This window comes from Dermacentor andersoni, chromosome 11 (genome assembly GCF_023375885.2).
Source record: "Dermacentor andersoni chromosome 11, qqDerAnde1_hic_scaffold, whole genome shotgun sequence".
In the NCBI taxonomy this organism is placed as follows: Eukaryota; Metazoa; Arthropoda; class Arachnida; order Ixodida; family Ixodidae; genus Dermacentor; species Dermacentor andersoni.
Genome location: NC_092824.1, coordinates 30,332,776 through 30,345,909, shown reverse-complemented (window position 1 = coordinate 30,345,909; position 13,134 = coordinate 30,332,776). Strand labels below are relative to the sequence as shown.

The 13,134-nt window shown below is 43.9% G+C and overlaps 1 protein-coding gene across 2 annotated transcripts in view; it reads left to right on the top strand.

The window, feature by feature from the left end:
* Positions 1–13,134, top strand: part of LOC129381685 (uncharacterized) — a 71,601-nt gene that overhangs the window by 55,623 nt on the left and 2,844 nt on the right. For both annotated transcript variants that reach the window (XR_011890985.1, XM_072285336.1), the window contains 2 exons: positions 9,754–9,830; positions 12,161–12,287. Coding sequence is in view for 1 of the 2 variants with exons in the window: in XM_072285336.1 (XP_072141437.1) it covers positions 9,754–9,830; positions 12,161–12,287 (204 nt within the window). In the remaining variant the exon portion in view is untranslated. The remainder of the gene's footprint in view (positions 1–9,753; positions 9,831–12,160; positions 12,288–13,134) is intronic.

Below are 13,134 nucleotides of genomic sequence, written 5' to 3'. Positions count from 1 at the left end.
AGATACCACATAAACCAGTAGAGTTAATGAGCAAAACGAGAGCAAGGTGAAAGAAGGAGGCCACGTTTCTACAAGTCGACTTGTCTACTCCCGCCTTCGCCGTGTTTTTCAGTAGAGTTAAGAATGACTTACAAAGCAACATCACGTGGATTGAATCGTAGCACATATTTGGCTGAGTCGCGTCAACAAAAGTAGCAGAATAAATGCGAATACACACACCTAATTCTGAAACAGCGCCAGGCGCGCTGCCTCTGAAGGGTAGACTTACAATTATATTACCACATAATCTCGCCCAACTGTTCCTACTTTCATATACAAATGTATAACATATAGAAGGTAAAAGTAGTAGCTAAAAATTTTCAGTATTTTAATGAAGAAAAACAAGTATGTGCCACCAAAGCAAGAGAAATAAGGAAATGTACAGGTTATCTATGTTATAGTAAAGCAGATTGCAATGAGTGTTGAAATGTATATTCGAACAATTAGATTAAAGAAGCACAAACATCGCTTGGCATATTTCATCCACAGTGCGTTTAAAGATGAACGTATTTATCTTATTAGCGCACGATGTGTATGATGCAATAGATTATGCACACGTCGGTCGTTTCGTGTGCGGGAGCGGTAAATTGTACGCATGTGTGTCAGTGTTAACCAACTTGCTGCAGAGATATCAGAGACATTAAATTCCGGTAACCTAAACATAATCCCAATGAAGGGAAAGCCACAGTTCGGTTTAAGACGGTTCCTTGTCGTATTGCCTGTTGCGTAAGGGCCACCATTGTATTTTAAAGAGAAAACAAGCCTCTGGGCAAGCTCACCCTTTTCCCGCTCGGAGTAGTTTGGCCAATGAAATCATTTCTGGTATTGTTTCTAAGGGTTCTCTTACTACTAAAATTTAGATTACAAGGCTCCGAATCGTTTTAAAAAAAGCAAACTTGCGCGACTTTACACAACAGCGATCAAGAAGTGGAAAGTGACAATATGCTGCGGTACCCTTTACCATTTGTGAACAATTGCAGAAGTACGTCGCGTTCTAGCAACGCTCTCTGAGCAGTCTACGCGCCATCGGACGTATTTAAGGCGGAAAGCCTTAGATCTATGTTTCAAGGTCGGCTTGCGATTGCACGGAAAATCGCAGTGCTCGTGCCACTGCTCGCTCTTTCGTCGTCGTCTTCGTCCGCATCGCTGCCACATCGACGCCCCTAATCATACCCAAAAAGACACAGTTAATTATTGCAGAGTTAATTAGGGCACTCGAGCATACTACTTTTGATAGGAGTCGTACCCACGACATTTTGTATTAGTTAGGGTGAATATGACTAAGGCGCCGTTAATTAAAGTAGCTTAAATTAGGGCGCTCGAACCCACGACCTTTAGTTAGAAGACGAAGCAATAAGAAGCAACAACGCATTAGAATGAAAATGTCAATTAATTTGATGGATTTCTCTAGAGCGTGCAGACTTTCACCTCCACCATCTATGGCGTATGCTAAATAAGGGTCATTTCTATATGATGTGCGTAGTGGGCAGCAGCACATTTTGTTTACCGACAGCACCGCTCGTCGTGCCGGAAGTGAAACGCAATATGCCACTTTGGAGCACTCATACAAACGGTTCCCAACGTGAGGGGTCTGGCTAAACCATTGCTACGCACGGCGCACGCGCGTTAATTACCGAATAATCGCTCGAAGAGCGAAGCAGCTGTAGTTCTGTATTGCTAGGGGTTAGCGAAGACAGCTCTGCAATTTACGGGCAACAGAACAAAGCGAGCGCCACCCTTCGGGTGATAAGAGCTACCTGCTTTATTTCAGCTGAGCCCGAGAGTGCCCCAGCAGTGAGCAGAATTCTGGCATCTGGTAATGATATGCTAGTTAGGGCCTACTTAGATTGTATACCTCCTGCGCTTCCACGAGCGCTTCCACGAGCGCTTCCACGAGCAACAATTTCTTCCCAGCAAGATGTGCACTTCACTTTGAGAGGTGCATGAAAGATAGGTAGCGATATCATTCGATAAATGTACTTTTTTTTCGTAGTAAGTGAGGTTTAGTTTGGTTAAATGATTTAGCGGAAAGAGAGCAGGAGTAATCGGGGCGCCTCTGCTCGCGTCCAAAAATTTACACATTAGCGTCAAGCTAGTGGCGGACTCAAACGTGTCGTTTTTTCAGATATGCGGCATCATTTCAATTGAAATTCTGAATTGACAAGTTTTATTAGTTTCCGTTCTTTCTTGGCATTGAGTGCGCATGCGCGCTGATTATACAACACGCATTTATAATAATACAAGAACGCGCATTATAATATCTGTGCATTTGTTCCCACCTAAAACGGGTCTTTTTGACAGCGAGCTAGAGCTTTGAAATCGGACGTTTTCTTAGGTCAAGACGCTTCAATGCATGGGCGGTGCGAAAGTATTGCCATTTTCACCGCAAAGTCCACTGTTTAGCGCCCAATATAAGATTTTTCAGAACATGAAGCAAGCGTACTTACAGAGGAAAATATTTTTCATTTGTGAATTAATACTGCACTGCATACCAGCCACGGCATGCTATATAGCTGGAAGATCCGGGTTCAATTCCAGGTGGGACCGCCGAATTTTGATGAAAGCACACTGCAAGAAGGCCGCTGTTCCCTTGTATTTACGTGCTTGTTGCAGAATCTATGCGGGTGAAAATTTATGCTCAATTTAATACTGTGGCATGCATTTTATCGTGGTTCCTGAGTGAAAAACGTGGTATCGTAGTTCCTGAGTGACGCAGACGCCCCCGCAGGGGCGTCTGCGTCAGCAGGCGTTTGCTGTGTTGCGACACCACGTACCCGAGCACACGAGGGTAGGACCCTCCCGCGTGCAGCCATGCGCGGCCTAACCCAGTCAGGGGAAAGGGGGATCCTGGGGGTTGAGCCGATGCCGGGTGTTTAATGCCTTTAAACCTTTAAGCCGGGTGTTTAAGCCTTTAATGCCTTTAAGGCCCCCCGGCGGAGGCAACACACCTCTTTGGCCTCTGCTTCACGTAGACGGCACCCCGGACTGACCCACCCGGGGGAAATCGGTAGTTGCCTCTTCCTGTCTCTCTCTCCTCAAACCTTCGTTTTTATCTCTCACTTTTTGATCCTTCCTGTCTTGTTTTCTCTTCCATTTACTTCCTTCCTCCGCGGCGGCAAGGGTTAACCTTGTGTGGCTATCCTACCTTGGGTACACCGTATTTGGTTATAGTGACGGCGTACGGCTGGCGTCGTGCAGGCTTGGACACAAGCAACGCCGCGTCCCCTCGTTGGGCTCCGTGGTGGGCGGTCGGCGCTGTTGCCGTACACACACACTTTCCTATGGCAGCACAAGCCTCCGTTGTTTATGATCGGCGTCTGAAGAGATGCCGCACCGAAGTACCATTCCAATTTTCCTTTCGGACAGACCCTCCGTCATTCCCCAAGTACTCTGTAGTACACAGTGCAAACAACACGCCTGTTAGAAAGCTCTCACCATTCCTGGTAGCCAAATGTCTGAAAGATAAAATCGGACCGACATACAAAGCCTCCAAAATGTCTAGCGGGGACCTCCTCCTAGAACTGAATGCCAAAGATCAAGCAGATAAGCTGTATGAACTTACCAGCATTGGCGACGCCACAGTAACAATTTCACCACATAGAACACTGAACACAAGCCGGGGTGTGATATGAGAGGAAGATTTATTGGCCTGAGCGATGGGGAACTCCTTGAGGGTTTCCAGGAGCCAAACGTGACAAAATTACAAAAGATAGTCATCCGCAGAAATTACCAAGAGATCCCAACAAAACATGTCATACTTACATTTGGAACAAGCATAATGCCTACCTCTCTGGATGCAGGGTACGTAAAACTAAACGTCAGACCATATATCCCAAACCCAAGAGGGTGTTTCAAGTGCCCAAGGTGAGGACATGCTTCGCATGCATGCCGAGGCCAAAGAACCTGGGCTAAATTCAGCTGAAATGATCATCAATCTGAAAACTGCACTTCTTCCCCACATTGTACCAACCCCAAAGGAGACCATCCAGCCTACTCGTGGTCTTGCCCATGCTGGAAAAAGGAAAGGGAAATCATTGCACTAACTGTCAAAGAAAAAATTTCGTTCTTTGAAGCCAGGAAGCGGCTATCATACCTTTCGCGAAGAAGTTATGCCGATGTGACGCAGGCGGGGGCAGCGTCACAGAGGCCCCCGGAGTCCTCCGAACACACGCGCGGTGTTGCCGCAGTGACTCCTCCCGCCCTCGTGATGGAAGCAGCCGACGCTGCTCCATCGTCTTCAATGACCCTGCAGACACCAGTCACGCAGGGCCCTAAGATCAAGCGTACTCCAAGGCCTGAGACACGTGTGTCGGCGCCAAATTCTCGGTCCTCCAGCGCCTCAGGGAGAGCGATGGAGGTTGATAGGAAAACCCTGGTCTCATTGACACCGAAAGACAAGCGCTCTCTTGAGCGCGGTAAGAGGGACAAGATCCCAATAACCACCCAAAATAAGAAGGCGATAAGCTGAAGGTTATCGCTCCTTTGTATCACCCTTCCTGAGATCAACGTCACCTAATATCTTTCCTATCTCCAATTCAACTATTAAAGCCATTTTTTACCCTTCAATTCCATAATGGCTTTTATTATTCACTGGAATTGTAGAGGTCTTTTACATAACTTAGGTGACATTAAAGACCTGTTATTTACCTTCTCTTCTGTGGCCTTATGCTTACAGGAAACAAACCTAGGTGAAAAACACAAACATATCTTAAAAGGTTTCACTGTTGTACGGCGCGACCGTACTCAGATGAACCGGCTTTTGGGTGGTGTAGCCATTGTTGTGCAGGGTGGTATTGCAGTTAGAGAAGTTGCGATTACCAGTCACATAGAAGCCGTTGCTGTCACTGTTATAACTCACAAAACCATCACCATTTGCTCGCTGTATATCCCACCCCACACCCATTTTACCACTAAACACTTAGAAAATATAACAGGTCAATTACCGGAGCCATTTGTTTTAGTGGGGGATGGTAATGATCACGGTACTCTTTGGGGCAGTAACAAAACTGACCAAAGAGGGCAAATAGTTGAGGGTTTTATTCTATCAAATGATATCTGCCATTTAAATTCAGGTGCACCGACATACTTTTCACCGACTTCCCGCACTTTTAGTTGTTTAGATTTAGCTTTTTGCTCACCGTCTCTTTTTAACGATCTTAAATGGGAAACCATCGACAAGTTTTATGGCAGTGATCACTTGCCCGCAATCATCAAATTTTTATCGTCACCGCCAACCTTACTCACTAGGCCACGCCAGTGGAAATTACAGCTCGCTGACTGGCCGCTTTTTACGGAAAACGCGAGACTGGAAGATGTCTTTTCACAAGAACTAAGCATTGATGAACTTAATAAAAAAATCACTGAAGTCATAATCTCTGCAGCAGAAAAGGCAATACCCCAGTCATCTGGTATTGTACACAAAAAGTTAAATCCCTGGTGGACGAACGAGCGTACCGATACCAAAAAGGAACAAAATAAGGCCTGGGGAATCCTACGTAGGCACCCCACTTATAGAAACCTTTTAAATTTCTACAGGCCAAAGCCAAAGCACGATTTATTCGAAGGCAGGAAGAGAAATCATCATGGCAAAACTATTTATCTTCAAATAATATTACGGTCACGTCAAAACTATTGTGGGCCCAGGTAAGGAAGTTTAGGGGAGAGTACACATCATACACAATACTGCTACTCACATGTCCAGGCACACAAACAACTCTGCACGACCAGGCCAACTTATTAGGCGAACATTTTTACAAGGTCTCAAGCTCAGCAAACTACTCAAGTGATTTCTTCAAATATAAAATGTCAGCGGAGAAACAGAAACTTCCCACTACTGGGGCTTCAAATGAACCTTATAATAACGTCCTCACAATACAAGAATGGAACAGGGTTCTCTCTACCGGTAAAAAAACAGCAACAGGTCTTCACCGTGTCCACTACACCATGTTGGCACACCTCTCTCAAGCATCAGCCGAAACACTTCTTAATTTTTTCAACAAGATCTGGAAATCTGGAATAATGCCCACAGACTGGAAAAATGCAGTTATAGTGCCTTTTTTGAAATCAGGTAAATCCACAACGTCCCCAAGCAGCTACAGGCCCATTGCCTTAACAAGCTGTCTAGCCAAATCCTACGAGAGTACCATAAACATAAGGCTCACATTCATCCTTGAATCAAGGAATCTAATAGACGTGCACCAGTGCGGATACTAAAAGGGCTGCTCGACAACTTACCACCTCGTACGACTAGAACATGAAATACGTAACGCGTTTCTACACAAACACTGTCTCACAGTATTTTTCGATCTAGAGAAAGCGTATGATACCACGTGGCGGTATGGAATTGGGAGTGCGTGGCAGAATGCTGAACTGTCTATCTGATTTTATGGCAAATAGAACATTTCAGGTGCGTCTCGGCACAGTACTTTCACGCACATTTACACAGGAAAATGGCGTTCCACAGGGTTGTATTCTGAGCAAGACACTCTTTATAATCAAAATGAACTCTGTTAATAAGATCGTACCATCCTCTGCTATGCACTCTATATATGTCGACGATCTGCGAGTGGCTGCCACGCCTCAAGTCTACCCACTTGCGAAAGACAACTACAAATAACCATAAATAACCTTACAGAATGAGCTGACAAAAATTGATTCCGTCTTTCAACAGACAAAACTGCTACAGTTCTCTTCTCCAAGAAACGAGGGTTACACGTCAATCCAGTTCTCACTTTGCATGGTACAACGCTACCGGTCAAAGAACACTATAAATTTCTAGGCGTAACGTTTGACACTAAACTGAACTTCCTGGCCCACATTAACGCAACTAAAATTAAAGCAAACGAAGCGCTAAATATCCTCAAGGTTTTATCACATAAGCACTGGGGATCTGACCGAACATGTCTACTACGTATATACCGATCCCTTGTACGTAGCATCCTCGACTACGGTAGTGTAGTTTATGGGGCAGCTATGCAGTCCTACATTATCATTAAGCGACTTGATGCAGTTCACAATCTTGGCCTACGACTGGCGAGCGATGCCTACAGGACATCGCCTGTACAAAGTTTATACGTTGACTCTAATGAGCCTTCATTACAGCACCGCAGCGCACAACTTACACTTTGCTATGTATTAAGAATTCGGTCATCACCACAACATATATGCTACAACGTCGTAACACAGTGCCCAATCACGAATACACTACACAAATAAACCAAACATGATTCGGCCACTCATCTTAAGACACGAACAATATTGTCGGATCTATGATGGTCCTCCCGAAGCCCTGCAGGTTGCCGAAAGGCCACCAAGGTTGCCCCCGTGGTGCAATTTTACACAGCTGTGTGACTGGACGTTAACACATATAAAGAAAAAAGACATTCCACAAGAACATATAATACAAGAGTTCCGAGCTATCCAAGAAAAATATAAAAATTACACAGAATTTTACACTGACGGCTCTAAAACACAAGAAGATGTAGGTGTCGGGATCGTAACAAAAAATTGGGAAAATAGCATTCGCATAAATAATTTTTCTTCAATCTTTACCGCCGAAGTCTATGCGATATGCATGACAGTTAAAAAAATTACTTCCGACAAGCACAAGAATACTATTATTTATACCGACTCGTTAAGTGCCCTAAGAGCCCTTGACTTAAACTCCGTGTCTGAACCCCTGCTTGGTGATATCTTAAACATAGTATTCAACAAGAAAAATGAAGGAACCATACGATTCTGCTGGGTCTCAAGCCATGCTGGGACAGCAGGGAATGAAGCTGCAGATAGAAGCGCATCCATGGCAGCGCACAAAAGCATAACACACATAACACTTCCATACTAAGACAGTATCAGAGCGGTTCGTAAGGCCCTAGAATCAAAATGGCAACAAGAATGGAACTCGTGCGTAAATGACAAGTTACATATAACTAAACCCCTGCTTCGCGAGTGGAAATCATGCACTCACCAAGAACGGTTCTATGAGGTAATGTTATGTCGACTTCGAATTGGACCCACGCATCTAACACACAATTTTTTACTTCGAAACGAAAATCCAGAAACATGCGAGAAATGTCACGAAACGCTCACAGTAACCCACATCATTATGTTATGCCCACACAGTGAAACACAGAGGCGGAAATATTTCAAAAATTTGTATCACTTACATATACCTCTGCACCCTGCCTTAATGTTGGGCGATGACCCACTAGTGCCATTCACTAACCTGTTCCAGTTTTTAAGTGAAACCGGTTATCTACATCGACTTTAAGGAAACACAGCTATAGCTACCTTAACATTGGATCTTATACTGTCCTGTGACTGGCGCAGCATTGCCTAAGTCGCTTTTGCGCCATTAAACTCGAATTAACTAACTGAGTGAAAAACATCGAAATTAGTATCACCCTCTATGAACATTTGGTGTGCCGAACCGTGTTTACAAGACAACTTGTCAAATTGTACCACAATACTGTCATTTCCCAATTAAAACAAAAAGGTGTGACAAGAGTGGTAGTGTCCGCACAAGGCTTTTTCTTAAAAAGTAAGCACGGTGCATGAAAAGCCAAAACTTGGTTTAAAATGATTGCTCTTCAGTTTTCATGTGTTGATAAGGGCAATAAATGCGCATAAAAACAAAACACACTTTCTCGTTCGGAGTTTCGTGGCCAATGAAAGTATTTGCTTCTATTTTTAATATTTTTTGACAACCTAAATTAAGATTGCTGGGTTATAAATCGCTTTTTCTTTCCAAAGAGGGAACTGGGGCGACTTTAAACTACAGCGATAAATAAGTGGAATGTCACAGTATTCTACGGTACCATTTACCATTTGTGAGCAAATGCAGTAGGACGTCGTATTTTAGCTATTTTCTTGCTAAGCATTGCATCAGTCAGGATATTTTTCATGCCGTTCTCACGATAAACTTTATCCTTCAAGTAATTGTTACAGGCTCATGCGAGTGACATAGAAGCAAACTTAAATCGCTTGAAAACAAATATTTATGAACTTCATTCTAGTTCATCATTATTTCTTTCGAAGTCATATTCAAATTATTACTTGGCAAAGAGGCAGAAACCTGCTTGTATTCCTCAGAGCAACACATTTGAGCCAAAAATTTAGAAATATTACTTTAAATTTGATATATTCCTCATAGCTGACGGATCTATGACTCATGATTGTAATTGGCGTGAAAACGGAACATTCACCACGGCGTGGCCGAATCGCCTCAGGGAAACAGAAATACTAATTATTCTAATATCAGCGCAGGTTTGCATTCTAATTGCAGAAACCATCTGCACAGTGTCAATGTAATACTTCAACCTGTTTTATTAATGACAAAAACATGTTACATGCATTAAAACATTTTATTCCGAAATTACTGTTAAGATTCTGCCGCTGTAGCAAGTGGAGCAAACATTTTAAATAGCAAACTACATAGGACACATACTAAATACTTCAACGGTTAAACTGACAGTATTCGTGCAAGTCAATGCGCCGTTTCGTCTATCGCGGATGAGCGTTCTGCGCAATGTATTGCCACGGGTGTGCCGTTCGTCCTGTGTCAGCCAGCATAGTCGGCATTTAATGAGAACGAACCATCGCGAGCAGCGCCTTTACAAAACACGACTTTTCTTTTTCCGACCTTTGCTTTAATAATACATAACTTCAGCTTTTTTTGTCATAGCTAGAAACTGTCTGACCGATATTTTATTGCAGGTTTTGCGAGGCCGCCTTGCGTTACCAGAGGAACACGCAGCACACGCCGATGGCCGACGAGACTTGCAACGTCGACGGTACGTAGGCGATTGTCACTCGCCTTTCCCACAAACATGGCAAATAGCCACCACAAACATGGCAGATAGCCGCTACGGTTACCATAGTAGCGGTGCATTTATTGCGTATAAAGATGCACTTAACCAGCGCGGCTAAGACGGTTTCCGCGTCAGCCAGCTTATAACTATCCTTACTAAGAAATTGGTGCTCATCTGAATATATGCAAATTCATACCAAACCTGTGCAGTACAAGTTTGTGAATGAAGTTGTTTTTGTATCCGTGGGCTGGTAAAGCACGCTCCAAGATAAGCGCTGAACCCGAGAATGTACATTCCATGCAGTGAATAATTCACTTGTAAATGTAATCATCGCTTGAACATCGGTCGACAATTTTGTTTGCACAGCATAATCTCAGTGGGTTTGACCTGCTATCATCGTGATAATGTCTCCCTCAAACCGATCAAGCTGGCTGACAAAGCAATTGCTTTGATGCGAATGCTGTGTGATGTGTAATTAGTGTGACGCGTCAGATGTCTATAACGGAGGGTCTTAACGGCGCTGCTACGTTTTAGGCAGAGTGTGAGAATTGCTCACCAATAGCATGTTACGAGCAGCAGACATATCCAGCTGCGGCCGAATGCAGAAGTTGCAGCGCGCAATTTGAGGAAGCCCAAAACAGTATATATGGCAGCTCTTAGTCTTTTCACACCAAGCAAGCCAAGCGACAGACGCAGCATAAACAACCTTAAAAAGGTAATGAAAATGTAACGCTAGGAGAAACAAAATTGTTGGGTAGATGTTTGCGCTCTGTTGCTATAAATTTTTACCAAATATCCCAACTATATGCTTCTGAACGTAAGCATTATTCGTATTGAAAGATTAACAATCACAGTACCCAACGATTTCCCATGAGGGTGCCGCTACTTGAAAATTCTAACCCTTCGGTAACGAGAAAATCTGCGCCATGCTGAAACACCGGCCTTCCACACGGACCGTTCTTTTTTGTAAAGTGAGTAGCTTTTCTTGGATACGTCAAGCATTACTCTTTCTGACAGTATCTACGCAACCCCTTTCGCAGGCCTAACGAACGTTGCGACTTCAACGGGGCTACTTATAAAGTTGAGAATGCCGGGCAATAAAAAATGAGTTCCTTAAATTAGGCATACGCTATCACACTGTAGTCCATGTGGTTGGGAGTCCACGTTGAAGGTTTTCCGCTGCGTACGAAGGCATAGTCACTAAAGCATGTCGGTGTAGTAATGCCGTAAACATTCATCGTCAACTTCCCCGCCTCTATACACATCGTAAATAAAGGTGCATCCAAAAATATGGCGTCTCCATGCAGTTTTAATGCTAATTGCAGTAGCATCGATGGTCATCCTGAATAGGGTTCCGCCGTAATTTTCGCATTTCACATCTCTCGCGTTTTCCTTTCAGTTTCACGCAAATTCTGCGCTGTTATAGGGAAGATGTGCACCTAGCTTCACTACTTGCAGCGCTATCTATGCAATCCACACGTTTAATGGGCTTTGAGGCTTTTTGTTGCTTAGTTTAAAGACATTGCCCGTGAATTACCAGTCCCGCATTTCTTGCCAAGCTAATGTACTGTCTGTTATACGACTCCTTCCTATGCGCATTGAGCATTATTTCTTGAAAGTAGCCCTGTAGTTTATTGATGGCTTACACAGGAACACTGGTGACAACGGCCGTTTTAGTAGTCGTAATGAGGTGGCAAAGCTGCAGTGGTTATGAATTTCAGCTACAGGAGTCACCAAATGGCACTTGGGTAACGAGTTCCTGAAAGGCGAGTACGTATTTCTATGACGCGCCTATTTGTCATAGAAGGTCAATAAATTAAGGGCATACGTCAAACCGGTAGAAGCTAAGATTCAGTACGAACTAACAAATCTTCGGCTCATATTAGATGAATAATAAGCAGGAACTTTGTTAGGCAACTATTGTGCTTATTACAGGATAGCACAGCAAATATAACGGGTCAAGGGTTACACGCACAGGAGACCGACATGACGTTCCTCACTTCGAGCACTGCCGTGCACATGTTATTCTCCTGGCTTGAGACAAAACGTGATGATCACCACAAGACTCGAACACTGCGCAATGTTGATGGTGCTCGGCTTTTTCATCACCACGAAGTTCTTGCACGCATTCAAGGCATAGTTGCAAAAAGAAAAATCACCGCGTACGGAAGCACTCCGGTAAACTTTGTCTACTTCTCTACCACTAAAAGCTTCTTGCCTTGAACCATAAGCATGAAATGTCCATTTCCCATGAATGGCTCCTGCACTACGGCGGCAAATTAACACCTTTACTATACTTTTATGCCATACAGGTGCCACTGACAATGACAGCACAAGTTGCCAGCACCTGGGGTCCGTCAGGAGCATCGATAACGTAAGGCCCAGCACAAGCCGCGCTGGCAAGGAGAAAGCAGCCGCCAGTTTTAAGGACGGCACCACGTAAGTTCACATTTAGAAAAGTTATATTAAAGAGCAAGTCAGAAAGGTAAGGAATGTTTACCCGATATGACAATGATGCTTCCACTCGGTAATTTATCCTTGGGGGGGGGGGGCTAGCTTTTATGGCTGAAACAGGTACAGCACAGGACGTTTTGAGCGTTGAGCCGGAGCAGCCGGCCTTGACATACTTGCTGGTTTAAACAGCGCGACCGGTCACCAGTGTCCGCTCCACACCCACACCTTAAGCTGCAACCACGAAGCAACACAAGCCCGCCCGATTTTACATCCTGTTAACACGCCTGCACGTGTGGTACACTTGCAGTTTTCTAGCCTGCTTACTCACTCTCCATTAGGGAAAATGCAAAGATTGTGAAGGAGTGACGCTCATCGGAGCCGAATCTCGTGACATGAAACAGGGTTTTTGTGTAACATTTCTGTTAGAATTACGCTGGCACTGACGCACTTGGGCGAGGGATAAATGGTGCGATGTGAGTACATTGCAAAAGTGAAATGAATGTTCATGGCGAGACATTCTACGAGTATTGAAGCTTGTGGTATTTAAAGAACAGTGATAGTATCACAACTGAAGCAGTTGCATTTTAGATTCCTGAAATATTTAGGAAAACGTTGGCAAACACATGTACATAATTACATATTTATAACTTAATGAAAACACCGGAATGATTCAAATAACTAAACCAAATGACACATTTAAAACGGTCAGAATTCATGTATTACATAGCGCTCTGAAGTATTCTGTTTTATTGGTAGATCATTCGCCCCTCCTCGGACACATTGTGCCGATTTCAAGCAAATTGCAAACGAATATCAAGAAACTCGCCACCTT